The 13546-nt window shown below is 50.5% G+C and overlaps 2 protein-coding genes across 3 annotated transcripts; one reads left to right on the forward strand and one right to left on the reverse strand.

Moving 5' to 3' along the window:
• Positions 1 to 766: 766 nt before the first annotated feature.
• On the reverse strand, positions 767 to 9054 carry S100A13 (S100 calcium binding protein A13). Of its 2 annotated transcripts, none has more exons than XM_079936707.1 (3): positions 8922 to 9054; positions 7730 to 7923; positions 767 to 1003 (listed from the first exon to the last, which is right to left on the reverse strand). In XM_079936707.1, exons 2-3 carry the CDS (start codon positions 7880 to 7882, stop codon positions 860 to 862), a joined length of 297 nt encoding a protein of 98 aa, XP_079792833.1. In that variant the 5' UTR covers positions 7883 to 7923; positions 8922 to 9054; the 3' UTR covers positions 767 to 859. The 2 variants fall into 2 exon arrangements, with proteins under 2 accessions (XP_079792833.1, XP_079792834.1); XM_079936708.1 differs by lacking the exon at positions 8922 to 9054 and adding an exon at positions 8088 to 8367.
• On the forward strand, positions 8833 to 13327 carry S100A1 (S100 calcium binding protein A1). The gene is made up of 4 exons (XM_079936733.1): positions 8833 to 8903; positions 9915 to 9973; positions 11911 to 12063; positions 13021 to 13327. The coding sequence occupies exons 3-4, from the start codon at positions 11923 to 11925 to the stop codon at positions 13162 to 13164; spliced, it is 285 nt and encodes a 94-aa protein (XP_079792859.1). The 5' UTR covers positions 8833 to 8903; positions 9915 to 9973; positions 11911 to 11922; the 3' UTR covers positions 13165 to 13327.
• Positions 13328 to 13546: the final 219 nt, after the last annotated feature.

Raw genomic sequence — 13546 nt, forward strand, 5'->3', positions numbered from 1 at the left:
GCTGCCCCACCCCTGCTCCCTCTGGTGGCAGACAGTTCAAACCACATGCCCCTCTAGCCAAGAAGGATGGGGAGAGCAGCACTTGGGGGCCCTAAAGTTCTGCTTCCTGCAGCACGACCGCCACCCTCACCCCAGTCCTCGAACCAGAACCCTGTGTTCATCCTTCTGCTTCACCCCTGCCATGGTAGGAGGGAGGAGAGGAGGGTCCAGGGTTCCCAAGCACCCGTCCAGAGAGGATCCTGATTCATTACAGAGGCTCTGGAATTTCAACCCGGTTCTACCTATTCTTGTCTTTGTGACTTAACCTCTCTAAAATCTGTTTCCTCATCTTTAATACAAGACTTAAAAACAGTACCTACCTCAACAGGCTGTGAGCATTAACTAAAATAATACAAGAAAATGTTCAGCCCTGTTCCTGGCACAGAGCAAGCCCTCAACACCTGTTCACTGCTATCATTACCATCCAATGACACAAACCCCAGGAATAAGAAAGTGGGAACCAAGACCAAGCCCCTGAGACCTGGTGGGATATAAGTCACCTCACCTGCCCCAGAGATCTGTCTCTACCTTTCAGATATTCATTCATCAACCATGTATTTATTGAGCACCTGTCCTGTACAAGATCTGATGCTGCAGAGTATCTGAAGATGAATAACATTCCTGGTCCTCAAGGAGCTCGTAATTTTTGGACCCAACCTCAGGTGGGGACAGAGCTTTCCCACCCCCTAGTCTCAAGAGAAGAAATCATCAGGGTGGGTGTGAGTAAGAAACATCTTTGTTTCAAGGAGAAAGCTTTATTTGTGGGGAGTGGGGTACTGCCCAGCCCTGCCATGCCCACCCCCATCCCGGCCAGCCGGCTTTACTTCTTTCGGATCTGCAGGGCCTTCTCCTTCCTGATCTCCTTGGCCAGCTCCCCAATCAGTCTCCAGTACTCGTTGAACTTGAGCTCTGAGTCCTGATTCACATCCAAGCTCTTCATCTTCTCCTCTAAGGAGCCCACATCCTGAGGAGACACCACAGGGAAGAGTGGGGTTAGAAACGAGGGTTCTGACACAGGGAGGGAAGAATTGCCAGTCGCCACTCCCTTCCCTCAGAGAGCACTAGGATCTGCCCCAAACCTTCAGGACGAAGCTGCAGCCCCAACACAGCACCGCCCTGGTGCCCAACTCCAGGGGGAAGCAGAGGAGGGAAGTGGGGAGCCTGGTTATAGGGTTTGCTGTGGTCTAAATATACACACCATGGCGGATCATGTACCATAAGCATGATGTCACTGAACGCAGAGAGGGGAAGAGCTGCACACAACGGGCCTTCAACGGCAGGTATGGGTGGGCTCCAGCATGCCGCTGTGCCAGCCCTGGGATAAGCCCAAAGACACTCGGGGAGCCCTTGTAGGCATTGACTCACTCTGACCACCCACAGAGTCTTCTCAGGCCACACTCCTCCTTTACAGAAAGCTGGAGAAGTTCACAGCACTTGGCTGTCCATTTGCATAATCCTAGTGTCTTCTCATTCTTCCAGTTGGGTCACTAGCCTGGTAGATCAGAGGAATGGCGAGGACACAAGGTATGTGGTTTCCCAGGGGGCCCTTGGCAAAGTCTCTCCCAGCAGACCTGTGAAATCTAAGGATATTCTAAGTTGGACCATCGTGATCAAAGGATTGGTTGCCAGGTAAGTAACCACAACCAGGAAGTTGACTGTAGAACAACGGATCCATGTCAAACCAGACAAGGGTGCCTCAGGAGGAGCTCATGCTAAACATTTGAATCAACATTTGGAGGAAGGCAGAGAAGGCTTGCCAAACCTATAGATGGCACAAAGCTAATTTATAGAAGAGCTAAACAAGACGTTTTTTAAGGCTACAATCATGCTTATTTATAAAATACTATAAGCATTGCCAGTGGAAGGCAACGATGCCCAGTGTAACACACAGATGGCGGGGGAAAACATACAATTAGTCAAGAGAAAGAAATAAAAGGTAAAATTGTTGGGAAAGAAGATGCAAATTCACCTCTTATATTAGCAATTATATAATTGTATACCTAGAAAAAAACGAAAGAGTGATAAAGGTTAACATTTCAACCAGTGTAAGCACTTAATAGTGCTGACCGTTCTGAGCATATGCTGAACACCCTACATGCTTTACATCATTTAATCTTCATAATCTGCTAGGATGAAAGTCTCCTGAGCACAGGGACCTTGTCCGTCTTGTTCACCACCATAATGCCAGTGCCTGGGAGAATGTCTGGCACATAGCGGAGGCTTGTTCACCACTATAACCCAAAGCCTAGGACAGTGTCAGCACAGAACGTAGTAGGCACTCAATAAATACTGACTGAATAAATGCAAGACCAATCCAACAAGAACAGTATTACTATGAGTCCATTTCACAGATGAGAAATGAAGGCTCAGAAAGATTAAATAACTAACCCGGGATGACAAGCTAGACCCTGCATTTGAACCTAGATTGTCTGACTCAGAGCTTATGCTCTTACCCACTAATCTGTATTTCTTCCCCCAAAAAACTATTAGAAATGATAAAGTATCAGGTGACAATATTAATACACAAAAACAAATACCAGTTTGAAAATATAATATGAAAGATCCCACTTAAAATAGTAAAAAATAAAATAAAGCACTCAGGAAAAAATGTAGGACTCTATTAAGCTTTTGTGAAGAAAACTGAACTGAAGGATATGAAAGAAAACAAGAATAAATAGAAAAACATACTTTTTTTTACAGAGAAAGATTCAATAGTGTAAAGATGTCAATTTTCCCTAAAATAACATTTTTATATAATCCCAATTAAAATATTTACAGGATTCTTTTTAATATGATTAAATGTTACTAAAATTCTTCTTGAAAAATCAACATGTGGGATCTACTGGTAAAATTCTGAAAAAAAAACAATAATGAGGGAGAACCAACCCTACAGGTTATCAAAGCATATTTTAAAACCACAGTAATTAAATGAGAATGTTTCTAAATAATAAACAGATCAATGAAACAGAATAAAGAGCCCCAAAATATACATGGGAATTGAATAAATAATAAGTGGGGTATTTAACATCAATAAGAAAATTTTAATAATAAAATAAAGTCTGGGAGTTTTTTTAATAAGTTAAACTGAGGAAGACCTTTCTAAACATGGCATAAAACACAGAAGCCATTCAGGAAAAGTTTGACAGATTTGACTACATAAAATTTTTTATATTCTGTATGGCAAAAAAGACCAAAAACAAACTCAAAGGACGAAAAGGCAAATTAGGGGGAAATGTTTGCAATGCACATAATAGACAAAGGTTATTTTCTTTATTTATAAAGAGCTATAATAAATCAATATGAAAAGAAAAACACTTTGATAAAAGAAACAGGCAGTTCACAGAAAAGGCAATATATATGCCTATCAAAAATATTTTTTAAAGTTCTATTTCACTCAGAATTAAAGAAGTGTAAATCAGAAAAAGACACCATTTCCACATATTAGATTGGCAAAATTTAAAAGCTCAGTAAGGGTTTCCCTGGTGGTGCAGTGGTTAAGAATCCGCCTGCCAATGCAGGGGGCGCGGGTTCGAGCCCCGGTCAGGGAAGATCCCACATGCCACGTGTGCCACAACTACTGAGCCTGCGCTCTAGAGCCCACGAGCCACAACTACCGAGCCCACAGGCCACAACTACTGATGCCCGTGCGCCTAGAGCCCGTGCTCCAAGAGAAGCCACTGCAATGAGAAGCCCGCACACCGCAACAAAGAGTAGCCCCTGCTCGCTGCAACTAGAGAAAGCCTGCGCCCAGCAAGAAGAACCAATGCAGCCAAAAATAAAATAAATAAATAAATTTATAAAAACAAAAAAATTAAATTAAAAAATAAACTCTCAGTTAGACCCATTTGGGGCAAGGATGTGGGAAACAGGCAGTCGCATGCATTGCTGTTGGCCATGAAAACAAGTGCAAACTTGTTGGGAGGCAAACTAATAATATCCATAAAAATTAAGAACAAACCTTTTGACCTAATATTTATACTGCCAGACATTTACTCTATAAACATTTTCCCTTTAGTATGTAAAGATATATCAATATAAACAACGTTTGCAAAAGGGAAAAGTGAACACAAGGGAAATGTTCATCAATAGAGGATTGACTACATAAATTTGTGTTAAGCTACATATTAGAATACAGTACATCATTTTTTAAACTGGGAAAACAGCCTATATGCATTGTTACATTTTTAAAAAGCTATTTGTAGAACCGTAGGTAAGATGCATTTATTCATTCACTCACTCAACAATTTTTACTTCTTTTAAACTTTTTTACTATCTCACTTATTCCCTCAGTATTTTTTTTTTTTTTTTTTTGCGGTACGCGGGCCTCTCACTGTTGTGGCCTCTCCCGTTGTGGAGCACAGGCTCCGGACGCGCAGGCTCAGCGGCCATGGCTCACAGGCCCAGCCACTCCGCGGCATGTGGGATCTTCCCGGACCGGGGCACGAACCCATGTCCCCTGCACTGGCAGGCGGACTCTCAACCACTGCGCGACCAGGGAAGCCCTCTCTCAGTATTTTATTGAGCACCTAACTAGGAGTCAGACACTAAGTGCTGGGGATAAAACAGTGAGCAGATTCCTTTCCTTTATAGAACAAGAATGTTTCCTACATGGAAAGGAAGAAAATTATGTTACTTCTTGGTAACGTAAAATTGTATAATGGAAGTTAAGTTGTGAAGGAAGTGTTCTGAAAGAAAATAGCCCAAGGTAAAGGAACAGAACACAAGGAGGTGATCTCTGTACTCAGTGGTGAAGGAAGGTCATGCTGAGGATTTGCCATCTGAGCAGAAATCTGTCAAACGAGGAATAAGCCTAGCAGATACCTGGGGTATGAGCATTCTGAACCAGGAGAGGAAAAGTAGAGACAGCATAAAGTGGAGAGTATAAATAACTCTCACTGCTTTTGAGGAGTTTTACTACAAAGGGGAACAGAGATGTAAGGCATAGCTGGAGGGAATTATAGGGTCAAGGGAGGTTTTCTTTTAAGACGGGAGATAGTACAGCATATATGTAAACTGATCAGAACAACCTAGTAGAGACAGAAATTTTGATGATGCAAGAGAGAAGAGGAAGAATTGAGGGCTTCCCTGGTGGCTCAGTGGTTAAGAATCCGCCTGACAATGCAGGGGACACGGGTTTGAGCCCTGGGCTGGGAAGACTCCACATGCCGCGGAGCAACTAAGCCCGTGTGCCACAACTACTGAGCCTGCACTCTAGAGCCGCGAGCCACAACTGCTGAGCCTGCATGCCACAACTACTGAAGCCCACGCGCCTAGAGCCCGTGCTCCACAACACGGAGAAGCCACCGCAATGAGATGCCTGCACACTGCCACGAGGAGTAGCCCCTGCTCTGCGCAACTAGAGAAAGCCCGTGCGCAGCTACGAGGACCCAATGCAGCCAAAATAAATTTAATTAATTAATTAATTTTAAGAAAAAAAGGAGGAAGAATTGAAAGAGTAACGTCTTTAAGTAGGTGAGAAGGGATGGGATTTAGTGCAGCAGTGGAGGGGCTGGCCTTAGCAGCAGAGACAGATCATTCGTGTTAACAGGAAGGAAGGCAGGAAATGTGCTGATCGGTTGGTAGTTTTGGGGAGGAAGCACATAGAAGTTTCCCGATGGCTTTTATTTTTCTCAGTGAGAGGGAGACTATGAAAAGAGGTACTGGAGTTTAAGGAGAAAGGAAAAGTTGTGAAATAATCACCTGAAAGAGCTGGTAAATGAATTAATAGGGAAATGTAGAAGAATTTCCAGGTATTGCTAAGGGTCCTATTGGGGGCTGTGGTTATAGATTTAAAGTGAGACAAATCAACAACATGGCAGTGCATTTTTCTCTAGCCAGATTCAGCTGTACAAGCGCAGACACAGAACGGTGGGTTTCACCAACAAGCTAATGAAGCTGAATGTTGGATTTAACCTGGGTTGGGATTTTGCCAAATAACTAGGACAGAGAGAAGGAGAATCAAGGGAGTTGAGCAAGTGATTATAGTGGTGAGCCTTAGAACCCAGCTGAGTAAGAAGGGAAATGAGGTCTCGAGGGATGGTGATGGAAGATGAAAAAGTGATAGGGTCAAGAGACTGAAGTTCCCAGTGGAGTCAGGAAGTCATGGAGTGGAGGAACTAGATAGAGGAATAGAACTGGAATGACAGGAGGCGGCAGACAGAGAAAGAGAGGCCTGAAATTGAGATTTTGGAGATGGCGCATTGGTAATGACAAGACCTAAAGAATGGACAGGGCAGCAGAGTGGAGGGGCAGGGATGCTGAGGTGCAGGAAGACAGAACCTTTGAAAGTAAGGAGTTGAAGACATTGAAAGGCCCAGGGACTTCCATGGTGGTCCAGTGGTTACGATGCCGTGCTCCCAATGCAGTGGGCGTGGGTTCGACCCCTGGTCTGGGAACTAAGATTCCACACGCCGCGCAGCGCGGCCAAAAAAAAAAAGAAACTGAAAGGCCCAGGTGTTGAATAAGTTGCCTGTGTGGATACTGAAGGTAATGACAGTGGCAGTGATGAGAAGAAAAACAGTAAAAGCCAGAAGCTGAAGCGCTATAAGGTGTGCGATTAGAAGGGTGGCACGTGGTACATACGAGCTTCCAAGGAGTCGGGTGTCTTGGGAAGGAGAAGAGGGAATTCCCTGGCAGTCCAGTGGTTGGACTGTGCGCTCTCACTGCTGAGGGCCCGGGTTTTAACCCCTGGTCGGGGAACTAAAATCTCACAAGCTGCACGGGTGCAGCCAAAAAAAAAAGAAGAAGAAGAAACAAAGATCTGGAAGTTGCAATGAAAAGCAAAGGGGTCACTATCTGCATTTCCAGGCCCAGAGGGAGTCGGATTTGGAAGAAAAACCAGTCATTATTTGACAAGGCTACAGGGAATGCTGTACTTTCAGGGCACAGCCTGAAGTTTCCTGTGAGAAGAGGAAGGGAAAAGTCTAAGGATGTAGGAGATATTGCAAATGATAGACTATGAATTTCAGAGACTAGTTTGTGTCGTTTTTTTTTTTAATCCATGTTCACACACTTTTATGGGCCTTTGAATTTTTAGAAAGGATGTAAAAGAAACTGTTAACAGCCTGGGATGATGTGCCAACCCAGAGCGGATGAAATGTAAATCCCTCCTCCATCCTGTGAACAGGAGAGAAAGAATAATCCTGTCAGTTGCATTATTGAGGGGATTCCCAGAGCGGGTGGGGAATAATCACAGACCACTTACAGGAACCTCCTATACTGAGATTCTATGACTCCATTAATTTGGCTGTGTTTTGATTTTTGACAAACCCTTTCCCATAGCTGGGCCTCGGTTTCTGTATACGTGAAGTGAGGAATTTGGACCGTGTTTTCTCTTGGCCTCCTTCTAGCTCTGATGGCCTATGAATCTCCTGGAAGCCAGCTCTGGGTCCAGTCCTGTGCTGGGGAAATGAGACCAGAGAGGCACAGAGAGACACCACGAGAACCCAACAGCATCCTCTGATGGGAGCACAAAGCCCCAATACAACACTCGCATTCACACAGACATAATATTACCTAACTATACACACACCAGGCAAGAACGCCCAGAGCCATTTACATGTGCAGTCATCACACCTTCCTCCACAGTACACCTGTGGTCACCTTATCATGCTCAGTAATATCTCCTTATATACACAGGGTCCCACAGCCACTGGCTCCCAAAACCTCACACCCAGAGACCCCCACCTACCTTGAGCAGGTGAGGCAACTGCTGAGTGACCAGTTCCTTAAACTCATTGATGCTGAGGCTGCCCTTCCGGCCCTCCTGCCCTGCAAAGGTGAAGAAGGTGGTGACCACAGTCTCAATGGCCGCCTCCAGCTCAGTCAGTGGTTCGGCTGCCATTAGGACCCTGGGGCTGGAGCTGATGTCCTCACAGGGCTGACCTGCAGGAGGGGGAAGAAGAGAGCGTCAGGACAGGCCAGAGCGCCCCTGCCCTGGCGCTGCCGCTGCCGCCTCAAGCCTCTGCCTGGAGGAGGCCTCAAGGGGAAGTAGGGAAGGGACAGGGATGCAGGGATGGAGCTTGGGGCAGGGGACCAGGCAATGGTACCTCAGTGTAGGTGGGGGAAGAAATGTTCACTTCCAGAAACCCCTTCCTCTCTAGGTCTCACAGTCTGGGGGTCCTTTTGAAGTGTCCGTGTCTCAGGGACCCGTGTGTGGTGGTCCCTCAGTCTGGAGACCCCTCTGTCTGGGAGCAGGCTTTCAGTCTGGGGTCCTTCTTTGAAGTCCTCTCAGTCTGGTGGCCCCTCTGTGGGGTTCAGTCCCAAGGGTCCTTTCTTGGAGCTTAACCGGCCTCAAAGGGTCATGGGGTTGTTTGTCTCCAAAGCTTGTTTGTGCAAGGACCTGGGTCTCCACCCGCCTGCATTGCACCCGCCCCGCCCCCCCACACACACACACTGGCTGCTCTTCCCAGCAGAGAGGCCGGGGTCTGGCAAATGCCCAGCTGTGGTCAGGGCTGGCTTGGTCTGGGCAGACCCCGCCTCTCTGTCGTCCCGCTCGCCCCTCCCCTCGGGGGCAGCTGGGCAGAGTGCGGAGCCCAGGACCCCATAGCCCTCCCCGCCCCCGTCTCCCAGCAACAGGTCCTGGATGGGGCTCCGCTGACTGCCCGCGCCCAGGAGGGATTTGGTACTGGCACTCACTCACAGCGCCCGGAGTGGAGGGGCTCGGCGGGGGAGGGAGGGGACGGGTACGGCTGGGGCAAGGGGGCATGCCCAATCATCCTCCCTTTTCCCACCCACCCCCTGCCCTCTGCAAGGACTGCTGCTGGATTTCCCAAAGCCACTTCCTGAATCCCAGTCTGAGCCGGCTCCAGCGTAGGAACCTGGGAGGCCAGGGCGGAAAAAGGCTCCCCAGGAACCCTCCAGGGGTAAGGGTTGCGACTCACCGGGGCAAGGAGATGGGATGCAGCGAGGCAGGAGCCCTAGGGCTGAGGTTTATAAGCTTCCCTGGAGGGAGGAAAGAGCCCCTCCCAAGCCCGGAGGTGTCAAGTTTCTGTCGTGCATTCTGAAGAGAGGAGCGCGCCCAGTCACGCCTCCCGCCCGGCCCTCCCCACCCCAAGCAATCAGGCCTGGAACCCTGGCCCCACCCAACGCAGCCCACCGCAGCCTCCACTTGGTGAGGGGGAGGGCCCGCCTGGAGCTGCCTGGCCAGATTCCACTCAGCAGGCATCCTGGGGTCCCATCCCTCCCAACACGGGGAGCCTGCTGCCCCACTACACCTGCCCCGTCTGATCTGGAGTATGTATGTTGGGGCATGTGGAGGCCACTGTAAATTCAAAGAATCAACTGAGGGAGCTCGGCACTGAAAGGTCCCATCTAAGAAACACCACAAGAGGGCCCCTCAGAATGGGATCCCACCAAGGACCCTGCAGCCCTAGACCCCTACAGAGGGCCCAGACTGAGACCCCACAAACAGAGGGGGACACAGGCCGAGCCCCCGGTAGAGGAGACCCTGGATTGAAATCCCACAGTGGGGTCTCAGGCTGAAACCCCTCGGGGAGACTACCAAGACTAAATTATTCACTGAGAAGTTCCCTCGCTGAGCCCCTCAGCCAGGTGCGTGTACCTCTTCCTAGCCTAGCAGCATACCCAGTACTGCGGGAGGCCGGGGGAGCCGAGAAGGCCTCTGAGTATTCCTTCTTCCCAGGACCTTTCCCACCTCCCTTCCTCCTGGGCCCTGCCTTTTGGGACCCAGCGTGGGGGCAGGCAGGGGAGGCTGGAGAAGAGGACACAGGCCAGCCTGTTCCAGCCCAGGAGACAGAGGGCGCCTCTGTCCACTCCTGGCCCCTTGCCCCACTGGGTGTCTGTCTGTGAAGGGGTGGAGCCAGTGGGGGGTGTCGGCGGGGGAAGGACGACTGAAGACAGGTCTCCCCACACAGCTCCGGTAGCCACATTTGCAGCCTCGTCTGTCTGTCCAGAACCTGCTCCCAGGCTGACAGTGAGTATCCTGCCCCATCTGCCCTGGGTCCCTGCCCTGGCCAGCCTTGTGGAAAGGGGACTTCAGCAGGGCTCCAAAAGTCTGGGGAGGAGCTCGGGATTTGGGGGAGACAGTGTTTGGAAGGTGGTGAGGGGAGGCAAGTGAAGGTCAGAGGGAGATCTGGGAGCTCAGTGAATGAGGAAGCCAGTGGGGAACGCAGCCACTGAGTTTCCAGGAGACCAGGCCCTCCTCCCACAGAGCTCTCACGTGCCCCCGCAAGGCTCCCTCCATCTCCCAGGTGCTGGGGAGGAGACCCAGCTCTCGCCTTGCTTCCAGCGGTGTAAGAATAAGAAAGCAGATGGACCAGCTCCTTCTGCCCACCCACCCCCCGCCAGCCGTGGTCTCTCTGCCACCCCACCCAGCCTTGCCAAGAGCTCAGGTCCCAGCGAAGTTGGGGGGCGGGGGTGGCAGAGCATGAATCATGTGATACCAGGAAGGGGGCACTAGGGTACTATACCCACTCCCACTGTCCCTTCATGTGACCTCCCCTTTCTCCTCCTCCTCTTTCTTGGCCCAGTTTCTCCATTCTTCTTTCCTCTCATTCTTTCCCTTTGTTTTTCTGTCTGCCCCCTCCCTGCCAAGAATGGCCCCTACGCAAAATCCCAGGCTGCTTGAGGTCTCCGGGAAACCTCTATGTGCCTCTCCTGGATGGGGCTGATAACTGAGCCACCAGCACCCCTCCCTCTGCCCCCCACCCACCCCCCAGCTTATCCCCTCCATCAGCCCCGGCTTGGGTTCCATCTCCCCCGTGTCTCTGTGACAACCGCTTCTCACGTCCGGAGTTCAGGTGACATTCACAAGGGCCCCATTGAAGAGCTAGGATGTCATCCGATCAGGGCCCATTGTCCAGCCCCTCAGGTCTGGGGAAGGATGGGGACACCTGATCTGAGACACCTGAGCTGCCCCCTGAGGCTGTGGAGGGGCCAACCGTCCCAAGGCCAAGGGAAAGAGACCCCCTGGCTTGGCAGTCCCCTCTCCTCAACAGACCCCTCCATTTTTCCCCTCCTCTCTCCCAGCCCCTTGGATTCAGAGGACCTCATGCACTCAGCCTTTATCTCCCCTAACACATACCAGCCCCATTCTCCCTGCTGCCATGTCCCCACATCACCCAAGTTGGGCCTGGGGGTGGGAGTGGCAGGGACAAGATCCCACAAGTGTCCTCTCCCCCTCCCTGGGAGCCCTGGCTCCAAGGAAAAGGCTCAGACATTCCTCTTTCCTTTCCCACCACCACACAGTAGAAGGGCTGAATCTGCAGAGAAGCAAGACGAACCAAACTAGAGGTAACAGAGGGAAGCCAAAGTGACATGTTCAGGAGAGAACAGTGTAGAAGGACCAAGAGAGGCCCCCAGTCTGCTGACAAGAAACTCAGAGGCAGTGAGACGCCCCCGTCCCCATGAACCTTGGGCCACCCACTCAGACTGCCACCCTATCCACCAGGCCGACTAAGGGCACCAGATTGACTCCTTGCTCAGGGTGGGCAGCAGAGTCAAGGCTATACAGGGGAGCCCAGCCCACCATCCCCAACAGCAGATCTTGGCCGTGCTGGGCAGGCAAGTCCAGGGTAAAAATAGAGCCAGAGGAAGCCAGGCCGGGTCCTGTGACCACCCCTACCTGCCTGCCCCACCCTCCTCGGTGTGCAGGCAGCCAGGAGCAACTGCGGAGTCCACTGCAGGCCTCTAGAGCCAGCCCAGCTCCGGCTGTTCTACCTCCATGCCCAAAGCCCTGCTTCCCTCTGGCTGGGGTGTGGACTGAAGGGCACAGAGAATGAGGCTAGACTTAGGTCTGATCAGTTGTGGGGGGGCTTCGATCTCATGGCTCTTTGAGCTGTGGGCCCCTACCCCAACCCCAGCTACCCCAGGCATGGTCCCCAGCTCACTTCCATGGTGGGACGTGGGTAGGTGAGCTACAAGATGGGCTCTGAGCTGGAGACGGCAATGGAGACTCTCATCAATGTGTTCCACGCCCACTCGGGCAAGGAGGGGGACAAGTACAAGCTGAGCAAGAAGGAGCTGAAAGAGCTGCTGCAGACGGAGCTCTCCGGCTTCCTGGACGTGAGCACAGGGTGGGGGTACAGGGTGGAGTGGGCGAGGGGTGGGGGAACAGAGTGGGCCCCTCCCTGCCACCTCCCCATCCCACCCCAGCTCAGCCCAACCATCTCCTTCCTCTCCCAGGCTCCCCTACTCTTCTGGGTTAGGGTCAAAATGCCCTGATTTACTGATCACCTGCTAAGGGCTAGGCCTTGTGTAGATGCATCAATAACAAAACACACCGTCTAGCAGGGAAGGACTGACACTTGCAAGTAAACCTTGAACACCAGGAAGCACCCGGGGCCTTAACAGAGGTGCCAGAAAGGATTATGGGAGAATATTAACCTGACTGAAGTGGACGGCTTCTCCAAAGAGGTGGCACTCAGGCCCCTGGAAGATCATTAGGGTAAACGTAGACATTTTAGGAGGAGGTATAGTATCTGAACAAGAGCGTGTGAGAAAGCAGATGGAGCGTGCTCGGTAGTTTTGACTGGACTGAAGGATGCAAAAGAGAAGCCAGTAGAAAGTGTACCAGCTTTGAGATTTTATGAGACCTGGGTTCAAATTCTGGTGCTGCCACTTAATAGCTGTGTGACTTTGGGCGTGTTCCTTAACCGTCGACTGTCAATTTGTTTCTTCTCTAGAATGGGACTAATGAAAGCTACTTCATACTATTTGTGCTAGAATTAAATGAGACAGTGCTTGTAAAGCTCCTAGTGTAGTGCTTCTCACATTGTAGGCACTCAACATATGGTAATTGTTTTTATTATTCTGCCTTGTTAAGGAGCTGATTCTGTAGGCAACAGGAAGCCATAAGTATTTTGTTAGTTTTGAGGACAGCAGCGAGAGTCCCATAATTAGAAGTAGTTCTCTCTCTTGCTCATCTCTGCCTCCTTCTCCCCAATCAACCAGCCCCCATGCCCCTGACTCAGTGCTGTTCATTTCCCTATACGCCTACCTCTCCGTCTCCTCCCTCCACAGGCCCAGAAGGATGCGGATGCTGTGGACAAGGTGATGAAGGAGTTAGATGAGAATGGAGATGGAGAGGTGGACTTCCAGGAGTATGTGGTGCTGGTGGCTGCCCTCACAGTGGCCTGTAACAACTTCTTCTGGGAGAACAGTTGAGCAGACGGCCCCAGTGGGCAGCGCCCTTCGCCTCCACCCTGCCATACCTGCCCCTTCACCCTGCTTCCCCCTCACCCCACTTTTCCCTCCCCACCAACAAGGGCGCAAGAGTAGTGGGCCAGGCCTGCAACTCATCTTTCATTAAAGGCTCCTCTCTCACAAGCCGCCAGCTGCTGTCTGTCTCCTTTGGGGTATGGAAGTGGGTGGGGAAGTGAAGGCTGCTCACTCCCAACTTGCCTTATTTGGGGAGGGATCTTATTTTGAGAGAGGTCAAGGGGCCATTACATCTTCCTACTTAAGGAGTGCTCAAGGCCCAGGAACATTGGGGTTCAATGTCCCAGCTGGAAGTGGAGGAGACATCAGCTTCTCAGATATAAAGCCA

This window comes from Stenella coeruleoalba (genome assembly GCF_951394435.1).
Source record: "Stenella coeruleoalba genome assembly, chromosome: 1".
Classification (NCBI taxonomy): Eukaryota; Metazoa; Chordata; class Mammalia; order Artiodactyla; family Delphinidae; genus Stenella; species Stenella coeruleoalba.